The 17,894-nt window shown below is 46.4% G+C and overlaps 1 protein-coding gene across 1 annotated transcript in view; it reads left to right on the forward strand.

Annotated features, from left to right (window-relative positions):
• Positions 1-1,064: 1,064 nt before the first annotated feature.
• RAD23B (RAD23 nucleotide excision repair protein B) overlaps positions 1,065-17,894 on the forward strand; it is a 40,270-nt gene continuing 23,440 nt past the window's right edge. The window contains exons 1-4 of the mRNA XM_075410547.1: positions 1,065-1,324; positions 8,917-8,998; positions 11,636-11,715; positions 15,677-15,924. Coding sequence (XP_075266662.1) covers positions 1,259-1,324; positions 8,917-8,998; positions 11,636-11,715; positions 15,677-15,924 — 476 coding nt within the window. The 5' untranslated portion in view covers positions 1,065-1,258. The remainder of the gene's footprint in view (positions 1,325-8,916; positions 8,999-11,635; positions 11,716-15,676; positions 15,925-17,894) is intronic.

Genomic DNA, 17,894 nt, shown 5'->3' on the forward strand with positions numbered 1-17,894 from the left:
CAGGTCCGTACACGGCTGCAGGGGAGCTGTCTCCCGCCCTCCCTGTGTATCGCAGTGCAGCCTGCTGGCCCGCGCTACGCTGCGCTGCCGGTAAGAAATGGTTATGAAGCCAAGCTTACTGTAACGATGTGTTAAAAGACGTTTCTCAAGCAAGCAACCTCCCGGGCTCCCCATCTGCATGCCCGTGGTCGGAGCGAGGTGGAAACGACAATGCAGAAGAGATGGTACCGACTTTAGTAAAAGCAGACGAGGAACCTGTAGATGTTAGTTCTAAAGCTTGGGACAACCACGGCTGAGAACTGAACTATCACGACAGGCGCACTGTGAGGCTCGTCAGGATTTTGAAAGGGCATTTGGTCTCCCAGAAGCTTGACCTAGGTGTAACAGTACGTCACGATCAACTTCTGGAGACAGTTCTTTCGCCACGGTGTACTGGAGACTTGCCATGGTGACCAGTAAGCTTCTTTCCTCCGGTGTCAGCTGGGGTGTCCACGCACCCGACGCCGCCGCTAGCGACCAGCGCCCGCGCTGAAGAGGGCCGCCGCCTTCCAGCACTGCCGCGGGGAGACTGGGCAGGACACGTCCCCGCCCGCTGCGCACAGGCGCGCCGAGGCAGCAACCCGCGCCCTTCGACGCGCCTCAGCGCCTCAGGCACGGCCGCCTCGCACCACCACAGCTGCCAGCGAGGGGACGCTGAACGAGCCCAGCTCCCCGCCACCGCGCACCCGCCGCACCGACAGACAGACAGATGAACGCACGCACGGCCACCCCGCAGGCGCGGTCCGCGCCCCCCGGGCCCCCTCCGCCCCGCCCGCAGCACCGCTACGTGCACACCAACACACCCACCCCCCCAGGCGGCCCCGCGGCGGGCGGACGCACGCAGTCGCCGCCCCGCCTCCCCCTCAGGCACCCCCCCGCCGTCGGGCCCGCTCTGCTCACGGCCCCTCCGCCCCTGCGCGGTGAGGCCGGCGCCCGCTGCCAGTGCCCCGCCCCCCATCCCGCGCCTGCGCGGTGAGGCCGGGCCGGTGGGCGCCACCCGGTCGGGCCGGGGGAGCGTGCGCGCATGCGCCCGTGCTCCCGCCCCGCCCCCCTCTCTCGGCGGGGCGAGCCGTTGCCGCACCTCCTCCGCCCCCTGCTCTTCCTCCCTCGCCTCGACCTCCTCCTCCTCCTCCTCCTCCTGCTCCCCGTCTGTCCCGCTCCGCGGCGGGGGACGCGGGGGCCGGAGCGCGGCCGCGACGGGCGGCCCGGCGGCGCCGCCATGCAGATCACCTTGAAGACGCTGCAGCAGCAGACCTTCCGCATCGCCATCGACCCCGAGGAGACGGTGCGGGCCCGCGGGGGGGGGGGGGGGAGGCGGCGGGAGGGCCGCGCTGCGCCGCGCCCGCTCCCGCGCTCGGGCCCCGCGGAGAGGGGGAGGACGGGCCCCGGCGCCCGAGGGAGGAGTCGCCGGCGGCTCCGTGCAGGCCCAGGGCTGCGCGGGGGCGATGCGGTGCTCGGCCCCGCTCGGCCCCGAGGAACTGGGAGGATGCGGGGGGCCGAGCTCCAGAGCGGAGTCTGCGGGGGGCGGTGCGGGCCCGGCTGCGGGGGGCGCGGGGTGGCCTGCGGGTGGGTGAGAGCGGCTTTCGGCGGCCGGCGGAGGGGGCCTGCTGTGGCCGGTCCCCCCTCGGGCGGGCGGAGGGGAAGGGCCGGGAGGCGGGCGGGAGCAGAGCCGCGGTCGGAGGCGGGAGGAGAGGAGCGGGAGGGCGGGAGGAAGGCGAGGTTTCTCCCGCCGGGAGCAGTCGTGACCGCAGGCGGGGGTCTCCGCTGCGGCGTCCGGGCCGCGGTGGGAGCGGGCGGGGAGCTGCTGGTGGGGACGGCAGGGCCGCGGGAGGAAGGTGCGGTGCTTGCTCTCCGCGGATCCCCGCCGGGAAAGGCGGCGTCGGGCTCCGCTCCGCGGGAGCGCGGCTGGAGAGGAGCTCTGGGCCCGGAGGTGGCTGCCCGTGCGCTCAGGCCGGCGCCCGGTGTGCTGCGTGTGGGCGAGGCGGGGGGCTCCGCCGCGTGCGGCGGCGTGAGCCGCGGTCGGGGAGGTCTGGGCTGACGAGGTGAGGGCGTGCGTGTGAGGTTGTCCTGATCGCTGTAGGGTGAATGCTGGTGTCTCTTGCGGAGCGGGTGTTTGGGTGCGTGGTGAGGTTTACAGGGGTCTCCCATGCTGGCAGGTTGTGGTGACTCTGTCTACTTATAACACTGGGTGGGGGGAAGAGTACATGTTTGAGTTGCGGGTGAGTATTTTCTAGTGGTGCGTAGGAGTCTGCTGAAAAATCCTCAAGGAAATAGGGCGTTCTGAGATGAGAGGAAAGGCCGTAAGTGAGTTTGTGGGGTTGGAAGTTGCCTCGTCACTTGCCTGATCATGAATGGTTGCCTCTGACAGCCAAGCCCAGACATCGCTACGGCCTTATTTTGAAAGATTTGAGGAGTTTAATGTCTGAAGGTTTGTCTGCAGCAGTGTTTCATGGTGGGGACTGGCCCTGATGTCTGGGCTGTGAAACTCTGGAAACTCTGGGACTGGGTATATTTCTGTAAAGCCTGTTGGGTTACTGTGTTCCACCTCCATCTTAAGAAAAATAAAGGCCAACAGGTAAAGCTGGGGTAAGTTCATTTGGTTGAGTAGTGTGGCAAAGGGAGGTGGCAGTGGTCTAGCTGAAGAATGTGCTAGAAACCTACAGGGATTTAAAACATTAGTCTTTACTTGTTAAGTGTATGTTTGAAAGTTCTCAGTCGAAGTTTAAAAAATTACTGATTTTAGCCAAGTACACTGGGTTCTTAGATTAGTTTTGTGAGAACTTGAAACAAATGTGTATGTTTTGCAGAGTTCAGGAAACATTATTTTTAGTCTTTGAACTATGTGTCTGTGTCTCTCTGCTAGAGGTAGGCTTGTTTACTTGGAGGCGTGCCCTATGCTGTGACAAGGCCAAAAATCGTCTAGTTGCAATAGGCCCACGAAACTTGTTGCTCTAAAATTGGATTCTGGTTCTAGCAATTTCTCCCTTTCTTCTCAGTGCAAAATTAATCTGAAGAGACTTGATGTTACAGTGGAAGGTAGTATTCTAACAAGAGTAACAAGGTAGTATTCTAACAATAGCCTGTAACTGAAAACTGTAATTAGTAGCGAGGAATATTTAAACAAACCTTCCAGTGAGAATCTGAAGCAACGCACTTCTTAATAACTAGTTATGCTTGTTAGAGCTTTTACACAAGCATCTGGTTTGTTGTTTTTTTTTTTTTTTCCTGCTTAATCAGACAGTTGAATTTTAAAGTTCAAACCATGGTTTTGATAATGTGACTTTAGTTTTGGTTTATTTGTGTTGTAAAGCATTGATTGGCCCCCAGTGTTTTGGCTGAATAAGATCGGACTTGAAGCATGGAGTGTTCTTGTTTGTGAAAGTGCTAGACGAAGACTGTCAAATATTTTGACTGACTAAAAAAAATCGAAAAAATTTAGCCTCAGGCCCTATTATTTGAGAAGGCTTATTGTCAAATGGAGTAATTTTTGCAGAGATGGGTGTTCTTGTGAAGTTTTGGGGCAGAAAACCTCTGGAGTGCATGGGAATCAGTGTTGTACTCATCGTGCTGTGTAGAGGGGTGGATTTACCTGTTGTAAGCAGGACAGTTCAGGCAGCACTTGAGCATTCAGACCTAACCAGGATAAATGAAAGCGTGCATTTATCTACACAAGCTGCTTGTTGTGTGTGTTGACTGTCAGTGAGAGTAAAAACATTAAGCGTTGTGTTAGGAGATAATGATAAGCCCTGTCTGAAACTGATGCAGGCCTGTGTAGCCATGTCTCTTGTCTGAGGTGACAGTGGTGATGATGTAGGCTTCTAAATCTACACTTCTGTAGTAGTTATCACTATGTATACATGAAATAGGCTTTCAAAAAGTCTCATCGAACATTCTTACCTTTCTTTGAAAGTGAAATACCAGTTGAAAGTCTGTCTGTCATGTTTGCTTTTCAGCTTTCCTGTGCTGTTAACCTAAAAACCTGACTGTCAAAATACAGAGAAGCGCAAGGAATATTCAGGATGTCAGTAGTCTTTTGACAGCAGTCTCTGTGTCATGTAATACCGGCTTTACATGTTTCACTGTTTTGCAACAATGTTTGAACACCCGGGAAATGCTGGCTTATTTAATGCCATGTCAACAGGACACTTAGTTGTGGAAGTTTGAATTTCTGTGTGTTCTGGTGTATCATGAATATGTTCATGTTTTGTTGTTAAACACGTATATGGGGATTTTTGGATGCTAAGGTTATGCCCCTTTGGTGCTGGAAGCTCCTTGTTTTTAAGTTTGGAAGTTTAGGCTAGATACTAACTGGAGCTGTATTAAATGTGTGGCAAGTGCACTCCAGCAAAAAAGAAACAGGATCCAAAAGGTATATAATGAGGAAAAAGTGAGGTTTGGTGTGTATTTCATTTTTCCAGATAGAACAGGTATACTACAGGGAAAAAGGGATACTACTTTCATTTTTTCAAAATACCATGTCATCGCAAAGAATTTGTATTTCCTGATTTGTAGGGGGTATAAAAAAAGTTTGGCTTTGTAACAGCAGTGAGGTGGTACAGATAAGGGAGGTATTTTTAATACGTACAGGGGGGTGCCTATGATAAAGTGACAAGCTGCTTTAATTCTCTTCAGAGAGTGCAGTGATAAATTTCTGAATTAGTGCAGACTGTTGCAGTCTGAGCGGATAGAGTATGATCTATGAACACATACGAAAGTGAATGCTATTTGTGAACCCACAAGATTTTTACATCTGTTTGTATCTATTCGGTGTGTTGAGAGCTGTACTAAAGCATCTGTTAAAAAAGGAATCACAGAATCACAGAATGGTAGGGGTTGGAAGGGACCTCTGTGGGACATCTAGTCCAACCCCCCTGCCGAAGCAGGGTCACCTACAGCAGGCTGCACAGGACCTTGTCCAGGCGAGTCTTGAATGTCTTCAGAGAAGGAGACTCCACAACCTCCCTGGGCAGCCTGTTCCAGTGCTCCGTCACCCTCAGAGGGAAGAAGCTGTTCCTCATATTTAGTTGGAACTTCCTCTGCTTCAGTTTGTGTCCATTGCCCCTTGTCCTGTCGCTGGGCACCACTGAAAAGAGTCTGGCCCCATCCTCCTGACACCCACCCTTCAGATATTTGTAAGCATTTATTAGGTCCCCTCGCAGCCTTTTCTTCTTCAGGCTGAACAAGCCCAGCTCCCTCAGCCTTTCCTCATAGAAGAGATGCTCCAGTCCCCTCACCATCCTCGTAGCCCTCCGCTGGACTCTCTCCAGTAGCTCCTCATCTTTCTTGAAGTGGGGAGCCCAGAACTGGACACAGTACTCCAGATGGGGCCTCACCAGGGCAGAGTAGAGGGGAAGGAGAACCTCCCTTGACCTACTGGCCACACTCCTCCTAGTGCACCATTGGCTTTCTTGGCAACCAGGGCACACTGCTGGCTCATAGTCAGCCTGTCGTCCACCAGGACACCCAGGTCCCTCTCCGCAGAGCTGCTCTCCAGCAGGTCCGCCCCAAGCCTGTACTGGTGCATGGGGTTGTTCCTCACCAGGTGCAGGACCCTGCATTTGCCCTTGTTGAACCTCATCAGGTTCCTCTCTGCCCAACTCCCCAGCCTGTCCAGGTCTCGCTGAATGGCAGCGCAGCCTTCTGGTGTATCTACCACTCCTCCCAGTTTTGTGTCATCAGCAGACTTGCTGAGGGGACACTCTGACTCTTCATCCGGGTCGTTGATGAAGAAGTTGAATAAGACTGGGCCAAGTACTGACTCCTGGGGGACACCACTAGTTACAGGCCTCCAACTGGACTCAGCGCTGCTGATGACAACCCTCTGAGCTTTGCCATTCAGCCAGTTCTCAATCCACCTGAGACCACTCATCCAGCCCACACTTCCTGAGCTTCCCTATGAGAACGTTACGGGAGACTGTGTCGAAAGCCTTGCTGAAGTCAAGGTAGGCAACATCCACTGCTCTCCCCTCATCTGCCCAGCCAGTCATGCCATCGTAGACAGCTATCACGTTGGTCAAGCATGATTTCCCCTTGGTGAATTGACTACTCCTGATAACCTTCTTTTCCTCCACTTGCTTGATGATGACCTCGAGAATGAGTTGTTTCATCACCTTTCCTGGGATGGAGGTAAGACTGACCGGCCTGTAGTTCCCTGGGTCTTCCTTCTTGCCCTTTTTGAAGACTGGAGTGACATTGGCCTTTCTCCAGTCCTTGGGCACCTCTCCTGTCCTCCAGGACCTTTCAAAGATGATGGAGAGTCACTCAGCAATGATGTCCGCCAGCTCCCTCAGTACTCGTGGGTGCATTCCATCGGCGCCCGTGGATTTGTGGGCATCCAGATTGCTTAAATGATCCCTCACACAATCCTCCTCGACCAAGGGAAGGTCATCCTTTCTGCAGACTTCCTCTCTTCCCTCAGTAACTCTGCCTTCTGTGCATCCTCTGTCACCAGGACAACCACCTCATTCAGCAGCGGCCCCACATTTTCCCTAGTCTTTTGTTTGCTGCTGATGTACTTGAAGAAGCCCTTCTTGTTGTCTTTGTCATCCCTTGCGAGATTTAATTCCAGGTGGACCTTAGCCTTCCTCGTTGCATCCCTGCATGCTCTGACCACATTCCTGTATTCTTCCCAAGTGGCCTGTCCCTCTTTCCACATTCCATGGACCTTTCTCTTCCACCTGAGCTCTGCTAGAAGCTCCTTGCTCATCCATGTGGGTCTCCTGCCTCCTTTGCTCGATTTCTTTCTCAGGGGGATGCTCTGATCCTGAGCATAGAGGAAGTGATGTTTAAACAGTGACCAGCTTTGAGATGTGCTGGCTGCACTGCAGCACACTTGAAGTCTTACGGAGATGAGCCAAGGGCTCCTGAGATAATAGGGGCCAACAGGGAAGACCAGTGAAATACCTCAAAGGAACTAAGGGGTGTTCCTCTAAGAAGGTAAGACATCTGACAGCCCAGCTGAAGTGCCTTTACACTAAGCAGCACGGGGCAGCAAACAAGAGGAGCTGGAAGCTACAGTGCTGCTAGAAAGGTAGTTGCTATTACTGGAACTTGATGAGACAAATACCATGACTGGAGTGTGGCTATCAATGGATACAGGCTGTTCAGAAGGGACAGGTGAGGAAGGAGGGGTGAAGGGGTTGCCCTCTCTGTCAAGGAATGGATAAGGTATGGAGAGCTGTCTCTGAAGAATAGCCACAAGCAGGTTGAAAGCTTATGGTTAAGAATTAACGATGAAAGCAACAAAGGGAGCCTTGTGGTTGGTGTCTACTACAGGCCACCCGATCAAGGGGAGTTTGTTGATGAAGCCTTCGTACTCCAGCTACAGGATGCATCACACTTGCAGGCTCTGGTCCTGCTGGGGGACGTCAACCACCCCGACATCTTCTGGAGAAGTAGCATTGAGAGCTGGGCAATCCAGGAAACTCGTGGAGTGCACTGAGAATAAATGCTTAAGCCAGGTAATAGACAGCCCTACCAGAGGGGATGCGATACTGGACCTGATAGTCACCAAGCCAAGTGAGCGAATTGGTGACGTCAAGATGGGAGGCAGCCTGAGCTGTGGTGGTCATGCACGGGTGGAGTTTGCAGTCGTGAGGGGTATGGGTCAGGTGAAGAGTTAAAGTTGGGACCCTGAATTTCAGGAAAGCAAACTTCCAGCTCTTCAGGGAGTTTGTCAGCAAGACCTGCTGGGGAACTGCCAGCAGTATACATAAAAAGGAGTGTTTGTTTTTTCAGGCTTCGTGACCCAAAGCCGCAAAGGTGGCCCGCAGAATCAAACCTCTAAGCTTATACCTGATGTAGGTGATGAAATCACTAGCCACACAAGGATACAGAACGCAAGATATGACTTCCCTCTATAGGACTACACCAGAGTAGGAAACCAACTCCTTTTGCACCTCAATTGCAGTGTTGCATGAAAAAAAGCTTATGAATATTCAGAGAAAAACTTTAGAAGATGGAGTTAGTTTGTAGTAAGAAGCTCATAACACATTGGTCGTATTTGTTTTACATATATTGGAAGCTTCTGTCAGGAAGCAAGAAGAATGAATGTTTTTATAGAGACAGTTTGTCTTAAAACATGATTTGAAATATATCAGTACAGAAATGCTTCTACAGGAACAATCCTTAATCTCTTCGGGGAAGCGTTACGCAGTCTTTCTGGAGAATACAGGCATTCTGGTACATCTGATATGTGATACACAGTGTCATTTGAGCTGCTGTGTGTGGTACTCTCAAAGTGTGGACTGTATGTCAGTGGTCTACGTGAGCAGGTAAATAAGGCAAAACGCTTTCATGGTTAGGCTTAAAATTGCTATGCAAAGCTCCCAAAATTATGGGAGAAGGGAAGGAGTTGAAAACTACTTACATGAAATGAACAACTGGACAGTTTGCACAAGTCTTTGCATATCAAGACTTCAGGTCATTCCAGTGAGTTAAATCAAATGTCATGGTGACCTTATCAAAAAACTAGGCATTCCCTGAAGAGTCAAAATGATGAAGAAAACCGTCAGCTGTGTACGGCATGTGTACCCCCTGCATTCAGAGAAGGAACAGGGAGGGGAAATGGGTCAGTAGACAAAATCATTTTTTGCCCAAATTTCTGTATTTTTCACTGTGTTTTAAGCTCATTCTTAAAGGCGTCTCATGGAGAAAGCACTTACCTAATATCATGAAGCGCGACAGATTATTTGGGAAGGGAACACGTTGCTCTGCAAGTGGTTACGATCATGTTTTTGGAAGACTGATGTACTTGACATAATGAAGATATGACTGAAAACTACTTTTTAGTATTTAAAACTTAGAGCAAAGTGTACTTAATTAGGTCTGTATTGTGAAAGTTCTTTTATTTTCATTATAACTGTTTCTCTGCTTTAGGTGAAGGCACTGAAAGAGAAGATTGAATCAGAAAGGGGGAAAGATGCTTTTCCAGTAGCTGGCCAAAAGCTAATTTATGCAGGTAATAGATATTCTGAAGATACTGTATCTGAATCTGCGTTATTTTTTATGTTGTTCTTTGTCTTTAATGTGAATCTTGAGTGTTCTAAAGATTAAAAGTACTGATATGCAAATAGGTGAAAAAAAACCCAAACAAAACCAAACCAAAAACGAACCTTGTTGTCAAAGGAAACTCTGAATTTTGAATAAGAATTTTTCAGATATTAATACACGTGTTTCTATTATGTTTGCTCTTACAGCATGATATGCTAACAGCTTTTGTCCTTGGTGGGGTATGCTAGGTGAAGTAGAAACAGCTTTTGTTATAAGAAAGCAGAATTTAAGCAAATCTCATCTCATGTTCTGGGTTAACTTTTGTCTTGTGTTCAGTTTATGCTGTGTATAGCTAAAGTGTTCCTGTACCTACCTCAGAATTAAAAATCAGATTGTCTCGTTCGTGTTAGCAAAAGAAACCCACCACCAAATCCTTGCTATACAACAGTACTTTCAATACTTTTAACCTCTGTGATTAGAAACATGTATTATGTGCCAGCAAAAAGCAGGCTAATGTGAAGTAAAGGCATGAAGTTACTTTTTTTTTCTAATACAGTTTGGATTTTTTTTGACATTTTTTTACTGATTTCTACCTGACTGGTCCATTCTGGTGCCAATACACAGATCCATTTTTTTTTTCTCACTTCGTGTCAGAACTTAAGAAGTTCTATTCCAATACCACTATAGTGATTTTTCCTCTCAAACCATGCTGGAAAGAAACTTTGGTGGTCTTTTTACTTCTTCAGTGTGTTGCTTTGTAAACAGTATTGGTTTTCCATTTCTAATAAGCTAAAGCCTCTGATCACAACAGAAGGATGCTAATGGAAGAGAATTTGGGAGTCTCTGTGTTTGTACAGACTCCTCAAGACTATTTCCTATCAAGTTTTATGTCCCTTGTAATTCAGTGAAGGGAATGCACATCAAAAACATGAAGGTAAAAGTCGCATGGATAATAAAGAAATAGGAACAAGGCAGAAGGCCTTGTGCGATATGTATAATTGCATGACACTCTTAAATATGTTTCTGTGATTAAAAAAAATCAAGGGTTCTGTAAGATCGTGTGATGTGATGAGTATTTTCAGAAGCCAGATTTTACCTGCATCAGTGTATAACCCTTCACAAGCAGTAGGAAATGTAGGAAAGAAGAGTTAGAAGACCAAAAATTGATTGCATTTTTTTATTGGACAAGAGATACAACAAGGGTGTATTGATGACCTTTTTACTTTGGTTAAAATGAGCTTTAGAATTTTCTAAATTCTAAGGCAAGTGATATCCAAACTGAACCTGATTAAAAGTAAACCATTTGTTATTAAAAATGCTTGCAAATTTTTTGAAAAAAGGTTACAGTAATCAGCAGTGAGGTAGATATGTTGTGTTGTCATCTGTACTAGGGTAAAGTCTAGAAACCCTGAGAGTGATGTGTCGTGAGAAGATAGGTTGTCTGCATATATACATGGTGTAAGCTCCTTCCTCAAAGTGCCTATAAACCAGAAAACTGTAAGTAAACCTGTGTAGGTTCTGAGTCAGATGATGCACCATCTGCTACAGGTGTTACAGCTACTACAGTACATATAGTATGTTCTTGAGCATTTGACTTGAAGGACTGGTGGAAACAACAGAGTTAGGACAGTGCCACCTCGTTTGTGTTCCAAGTGCCATAATGCGTATGCATTGCCTGATTTTCTTGCAATCATTAGGATAAGGATATGTCCTGCTAGTTACAGTTAAGTGGTGTATTCTAACAGCACTGAGAATGGTTATGAAAATATGTATTTTCCTCTTGAAATAGGGAAGTGGTCCTTGACACGTCTTCAGAAAATGAATCAATTAAAATAATAAAATATTTCCTGAAAATTCTGTAGTAGAAGTATGTGCTATAAAACTCACTGAAATTCAGACTTCATTTTCTGATTTGTGGTACTGCCTCTAAATCAGGTTATCCTAAAAAAATGTATGTGGTTTAATGTGTTTATGAGTTCTTGTAGACATGAGACAAATTTGCTTTACCACAGTATAACAAACAAATGTTTCTGGTTTTGTCTGATCTTTTTTTTTTCCCATCCTTCTGTCAAAGTAGCAGGATATGGAAAGTTTCTAGCTTTTTCTAATGCTTTAGCCTTCTTTGAAGAACAGATGGTTAAAGTCGCAAGGTCACAAACTTATCTAATGCAGATAAACTTAGTCTGTGGCAGGGAACTGTAGATAGTTTACCACATAAGCAGGAAGGAATTTTCTTGCTGTGTCTAGAGTGTGTAAGCTAAAGGCTAAAGCCTTTCTTCCGCATTACTTGTATCTGTTCTAAAGGTCCAATAAATCTTTCTCTAGATTTAATGCTTCTGTTTTAAGTGATTTGAAGCATCTTCAACACTTACGGCAATGGCCTTGAAGCTAACTAGTACTGTGGACATCATAGGAGGAAAATTGCTTGTAGGTCTACTGCCAAAGCTTAACAGCCTAAACACTTTTTGTAGAGTTATTAAGGTTTATAAATCTGCATTAAATGTATTTTTATGTTTTTTTTGAACTGTGTTTATATGAGGGAATCCCAAGATCATCTAATGATCTGTTAAATAATTTCTTGATTTGTATCTGTTTAATTTGCCAGGTAAAATCCTCAATGATGATACTGCTCTTAAAGAATACAAAATAGATGAGAAGAACTTTGTGGTGGTTATGGTGACAAAAGTGAGTAGTCTTTATTTTTGAAATGGAAATGGTGTTCATTTCATTATTTTCTTTCAGTGTGATGAGTGGTTGTATATGCCTGCCCTTAGAACCAGTGGAATTTGATCATGTGAAAGTTCTGATCAAGCATAAAAGTAAATGCTTGTGTGAATAGTTATGAAATATTGCTTCACAATCCTAGTTTGCCTATCACAGAATCACGGAATAGTAGGGGTTGGAAGGGACCTCTGTGGGTCATCTGGTCCAACCCTCCTGCTGAAACAGGGTCACCTACAGCAAGCTGCACAGGACCTTGTCCAGGCGGGTCTTGAGTATCTCCAGAGAAGGAGACTCCACAACCTCCCTTGGCAGCCTGTTCCAGGGCTCCGTCACCCTCAGAGGGAAGAAGTTCTTCCTCATGTTCAGACGGAACTTCGTGTGCCTCAGTTTGTGCCCATTGCCCCTTGTCCTGTCACTGGGCACCACTGAAAAGAGTCTGGCCCCATCCTCCTGACACCCACCGTTCAGATACTTGTAAGCATTTGTAAGGTCCCCTCGCAGCCTTCTCTTCTTCAGGCTGAACAAGCCCAGCTCCCTCAGCCTCTCCTCGTAGGGGAGATGTTCCAGTCCCCTCATCATCCTCGTAGCCCTCCGCTGGACTCTCTCCAGTAGCTCTTCATCTTTCTTGAATTGGGGAGCCCAGAACTGGACACAGTACTCTAGATGAGGCCTCACCAGGGCAGTGTAGAGGGGAAGGAGAACCTCCCTCGTCCTGCTGGCCACACTCTTCTTGATGCACCCCAGGATCCCATTGGCTTTCTTGGCAGCCAGAGCACACTGCTGGCTCATGGTTAACCTGTCGTCCACCGGGACGCCCAGGTCCCTCTCCGCAGAGCTGCTCTCCAGCAGGTCCACCCCAAGCCTGTACTGGTGCATGAGGTTGTTCCTCCCCAGGTGCAGGACCCTGCATTTGCCTTTGTTGAACCTCATCAGGTTCCTCTCTGCCCAGCTTTCCAGCCTATCCAGGTCATGCTGAATGGCAGCACAGCCTTCTGGTGTATCTACCACACCTCCCAGTTTGGTGTCATCAGCAAACTTGCTGAGGGTACATTCTAACTCTTCATCCAGGTCGTTGATGAAGTTAAACAAGACTGGGCCCAGTACTGACCCCTGGGGGACACCACTTGTTACCAGCCTCCAACTAGACTCAGCACCGCTGATGACAACCCTCTGAGCTCGGCCATTCAGCCAGTTCTCTATCCACTTCACCGACCACTCATCCAGCCCACACTTCCTCAGCTTTATAGGAGGATATCATGGGAGACTGTGTCAAAAGCCTTGCTGAAGTCAAGATAGACAACATCCACGGCTCTCCCTTCGTCTACCCAGCCAGTCATGTCATTGTAGAAAGCTATCAGATTGGTCAGGCATGATTTCCCCTTGGTGAATCCATGCTGACTACTCCTGATAACCTTCTTTTCTTCCACTTGCTTCATGATGGCCTCCAGGATAAGCTGCTCCATCACCTTTCCCGGGATGGACGTGAGGCTGACCGGCCTGTAGTTCCCTGGGTCCTCCTTCTTGCCCTTTTTGAAGATTGGAGTGACATTGGCCATTCTCCAGTCCTCGGGCACCTCTCCTGTCCTCCAGGACCTCTCAAAGATGATGGAGAGTGGCTCAGCAATGACATCCGCCAGCTCCCTCAGCACTCGTGGGTGCATTCCATCGGGGCCCATGGATTTGTGGACATCCAGATCACTTAAGCGATCCCTCACACAGTCCTCCTCGACCAAGGGAAAGTCGTCCTCTTTGTAGACTTCTTCTCTTACCTCCGGGGCCTGGGATTCCTGAGGGCCAGTCTTAGCACTGAAGACTGAAGCAAAGAAGGCATTCATTAGCTCTGCCTTCTCCGCATCCTCCGTCACCAGGACACCCGCCTCATTCAGCAGCGGCCCCACGTTGTCCCTAGCCTTCCTTTTGCTGCTGATGTAGTTGAAGAAGCCCTTCTTGTTGTTTTTGACATCCCTTGCCAGCTTCAATTCCAGGTGAGCCTTGGCCTTCCTCGTCGCATCCCTCATTGTCGTTGCTGTTCTGTTTATATCAAAGAAAAAGTTTTCCAGTGGCTGATTTTACTGTTTCTTCTTTCATGCGTCTCTGTTATTTTTCCAGTGATACTGTTAAAAGGAAGAAGGGAACCCAGATAGTTTGTTACCAAATCCTCTGTACAGAACTCTTCAAGTCTTGCCGTGTTGCTTTTCGAAACTCATGGCTGTTTCTTTTGTCAAGCTCAACAGCTTAAACCAGTAGAGAAAGGATAAATATGCCAGTCAACAGATCTGTGAATTTTGAGTGATTGCAATGGCAAATTAAAGGGAATGACTGTGACATGTATTTGAAGTATCTCTTAACCAGTCACCAGGTTGCTTCCGGGAATCAAGCCACTGATTTTCTAGGCATTCCAGACTTGTGGATCGGAATAAAACTGCCTTCATCTCTGTCTTGAGATATGAAGTTAATTTGGAGTTAGAGGCCCTCCTTCTGACAAAGAAAACCTACATTCAGTTGCCCTTCACTGCTGTCTGGTATTGACTCATTAGAGTCTCTGTGTGAACGTAACTCTTATTGCTGTCTTCCTGAACAAACAAGCATTCTAGTCTGTGGTTTGCCTGGAGAAGAGGCATTTATCAGTACAACAGGTGTATGTGGGATTTCAGAGTACAGCTTTCATTTTGTTTATATCAGAAGGAACACAGACCTCCGTGAAGAACTGCTAAATGCAATACCTTCTTATATTAAAGGACCTGTGTTTTGGCATTGGTCAGTTCTTCAGTGTTACAGTCCTTTTGCCAAATCTTTAAACTCAGTTCTTTTTCCCTGATTCTTTTCTGCATAAGACTTGCTCTGTCACGTAAGCACAACTGCTAACTTTGTCTTATGCTCAGATGTGTTTCAGTGTTTTTCTTTGAAAGTTCTTAAAATGTTCTTGATTGTGCCTGTTGTACTGGAAGCTGTTCATTCTCAACCTCTCCCTTCCTTTCAGACAAAAGGAGGAAATAGATTTTTCCCAGTTTAAGCAAACACTGTCTGAAAGTGTTTCACCTTAAAGAAGTAGTTGTATTTTGTTAAAGATCAGCTATTTCTTTTTGTAAGGCAGATGGGGAGGTCAGCCTTGTCAATCCTGAAAGATATTCATAGGTAGAGGATTACAGTGGTACGCCTTCAAAAACACAATTCCATACCTTAGCTGGAAGTTACAGGCATTCTGATAAGTGTAATTTCTATATAATGGGATTAATACTGCATCCAAGCAAGATTAATGTTTTAAATAGAGATGTGAAGATTAGATCACAATTATAGGCAGATATTACCAACTCAGAATTTGTTGCTGTGGATTTGATAGCTGTTGATTCTGCTGGATTTTTGGTGCTCACTACAGAACTCAAGTATGTGAAATGTTGGTTGCGTAAAGTAAAACTTATTGCAGGTGAAGTTTAAATTTATTGGCATCTCATTTTCCAGCAAATAGCATTGATAATGAGATGTGATTTTGGTCTTTATCACTTTTTTCGAAGTTTGAGTGGTGAGAAAACCTTATGCTTGTTATGCTTGTCGGATGTCCTTTGACAACTGTTTTAATTTCTTCTGGAAAATGCGCTTTTGTAAAACACAGGCTTGTTTTCACGTTTAGAGTATTGCAGTCTATAAATATTTAGATCATATCTTTGCATTTCCGTTCATACTCAAATTATGTGACTGGTTAGGTGTCTAAATAAGTACTTTAGTGACATTATCCGTTGCCTGTTTAAACACAATAAAAGGCATTATAGATTTAATGTCTTGTAATGTTTTAACATTATGTCTGTTGTTGAGGCAGCAGCATCAAACACAAATGGTCTTAACAGAACTTAATCAGTGTGTTGACTATAGAAAGCATGGGTTTAGGAGCTTTGTGCTGTGTCTGATTTCTGTTGTCCTCCTATAGCCCAAAACAGCAGCTGGAGCAACACAGCAGTCAAATGCTACTACCACTGTTAGCTCGACAACTGCAGCTCCCACACCAGTCATGGCACCAATCCCTGCTGCTGCCCCTGTGCCAGCTGCTGTCCCTCCACCACCAGCACCAGACACAGTTACTTGTGAATCTGCTCCTGTGAGTGCTCCTGAAGAAGAGAAGCCAGCAGAAAAACCACCAGAGGCACCAGCTGCTGTCAGCCCATCATCAACTGACAGGTATGAGTGAGACTCCAAAAATAGCTTCCCTGTCCATTTCTTTGCTTCTAGTGTTCATTTTAAGTTGAATTTTCCATTACAGTGTTAGTCCAATCATTTTCTCTGTTCTACGTAATTTTTGTTCTTTCTTAACTGTAACTTCAGTCTCTGGCTCAACTATAATGTTACTGATCGTAAGAAGTGCCCCTCCCCACTTACACCTTATCCTGTGGGAAGTGAAGTCTTGGGACTAAACCTGTGGAGTGGAGAGTTAAATGACACAGGACTTGTGCTCCCGTTAGGCATTTCAGAGTTACTGTGGCACAAGTTTCTTTTCAGACTGAGGATATTCACCTGTGTGGGGATCTACTGTTCACGAAGCTCTTGAAGACTTCAGAGGGATGTGTCCTGTCCTGTTCATAGACCTCTGATGCTGTTTTGAATTGTGTTCGTTAGATTTAAACCATAAGTTCTTTATTGCTCTAGAAGTCTCTTAATTTCTGGAAAGAATTTTTTTTTCCCCAAAGTTCAGGATGTAGTGTTGCTGTTAGTCGTGTAATGTTTTAAAGTTACAAGCTTATTTGTTCTGAATGCTTCTTGGCCCATCTGCAGATTGTTGTGGGAGTTAACCTCAGTTCTGTACATTTAAGAAGACCAAATGGAAACTAGAGGTTTCATCCCAGTTGTATACTGTGGCCTTTTTTTGCTCACTTGAAGTTACTTGAGTATTGCATAGGATAAAAATGTTGTTAACTGCAATTAAATGGCCCTTGAAGTGCTGCATAGCATCAAGTCTTCATTTTTCATGCCCTGGTTTTCAATTATTTGTGTGTTGTTTATGTGAATACTGGTACACAAGACATTAATTTTTGAAGTGGTTGCATTTAAACACCATCAAGTACTGATCTGATGATAAGGAAACAAAAAATGCAATTGCCTAATATGTTTAAAATATCATCACAAATTTCTTGCACTAAATACCCTAACTGGTGATTTAATTTTGCAGTTCTGAGAAATGGGACATCTTTTTAAAATGGAATACAAATGAAGCGTCATTTGTCAGTTGAATAAGTTACAATTTTATTATGTTAACGGGTGGTGTTTTTTGCTGCTCAGTTTGTGCAGTACGTTCAAAGATTAGCCTAAATCTTTGATATTGAAACAGTGCTTTCCAGCTTTTCCATGTACAGATTTCAGTGTTGTAAAATTGCCTCAATGTACCTACTTAACAGGAAGCAAGAGAATAATTTAACAAATACACTGTAATTATCACCTGCCTTGGTTTCAGTGAGTACTACTTGTTTCTGATTTGCATTAGAAGTTAAATTACTAAGGCTGGTGAAGATTGATTGAGCCATGGCCAGGCAAGCTGGTGTTGTGTTTCACCTTTGATCTTTTTCAGTTGTAAATGTAGTGGTAGATACCAGTGAGGCATTGGAAAAAATTTTTTCTCACATAAAAAAATGCATCGTCTGTAAATGTCAGATTTTTAATGCTGTCTTCTAAAAACTGATTCAGACTAATCTGATGATCTTTCACTTGCTGAAAAGAGTTGTGGACTCTGGTAGCCTGATAGATGCAAGGCTGCTGCAGCTCTGTGTCCCAAGGTCTATCAAGTATCAAGACTGAACATATATTCCCAGTATATACACACAGTATGTATATACCTATATATATGGCTGGCCACATATGTCAACACAGGCAGAAAAAAACAGCACTCAAGCAACCATACAGCACTGGCAAGCACATCCTGTTCCCCTCTCGCTGCTCAGGGCAAAGCCCACTAGTGCAAAATACCTGTGTACAAACATACAAACAAACAATACGAATTTCTCCAGTAGCTGGCCTTAGACAGTCCATTCCGTTAGCTGGCCCCTAGATTTCCCCAGTCTCACAAGGTTTTGGTACCTGGACCATGCAACTGCCTGAGCCCTGCATCCATGCTCCAGTTGCTGATACATATGCATACATGCGTACATGCACACTTGGCG

The sequence above is a fragment of the Opisthocomus hoazin genome, chromosome Z, assembly GCF_030867145.1.
Source record: "Opisthocomus hoazin isolate bOpiHoa1 chromosome Z, bOpiHoa1.hap1, whole genome shotgun sequence".
Classification (NCBI taxonomy): domain Eukaryota; kingdom Metazoa; phylum Chordata; class Aves; order Opisthocomiformes; family Opisthocomidae; genus Opisthocomus; species Opisthocomus hoazin.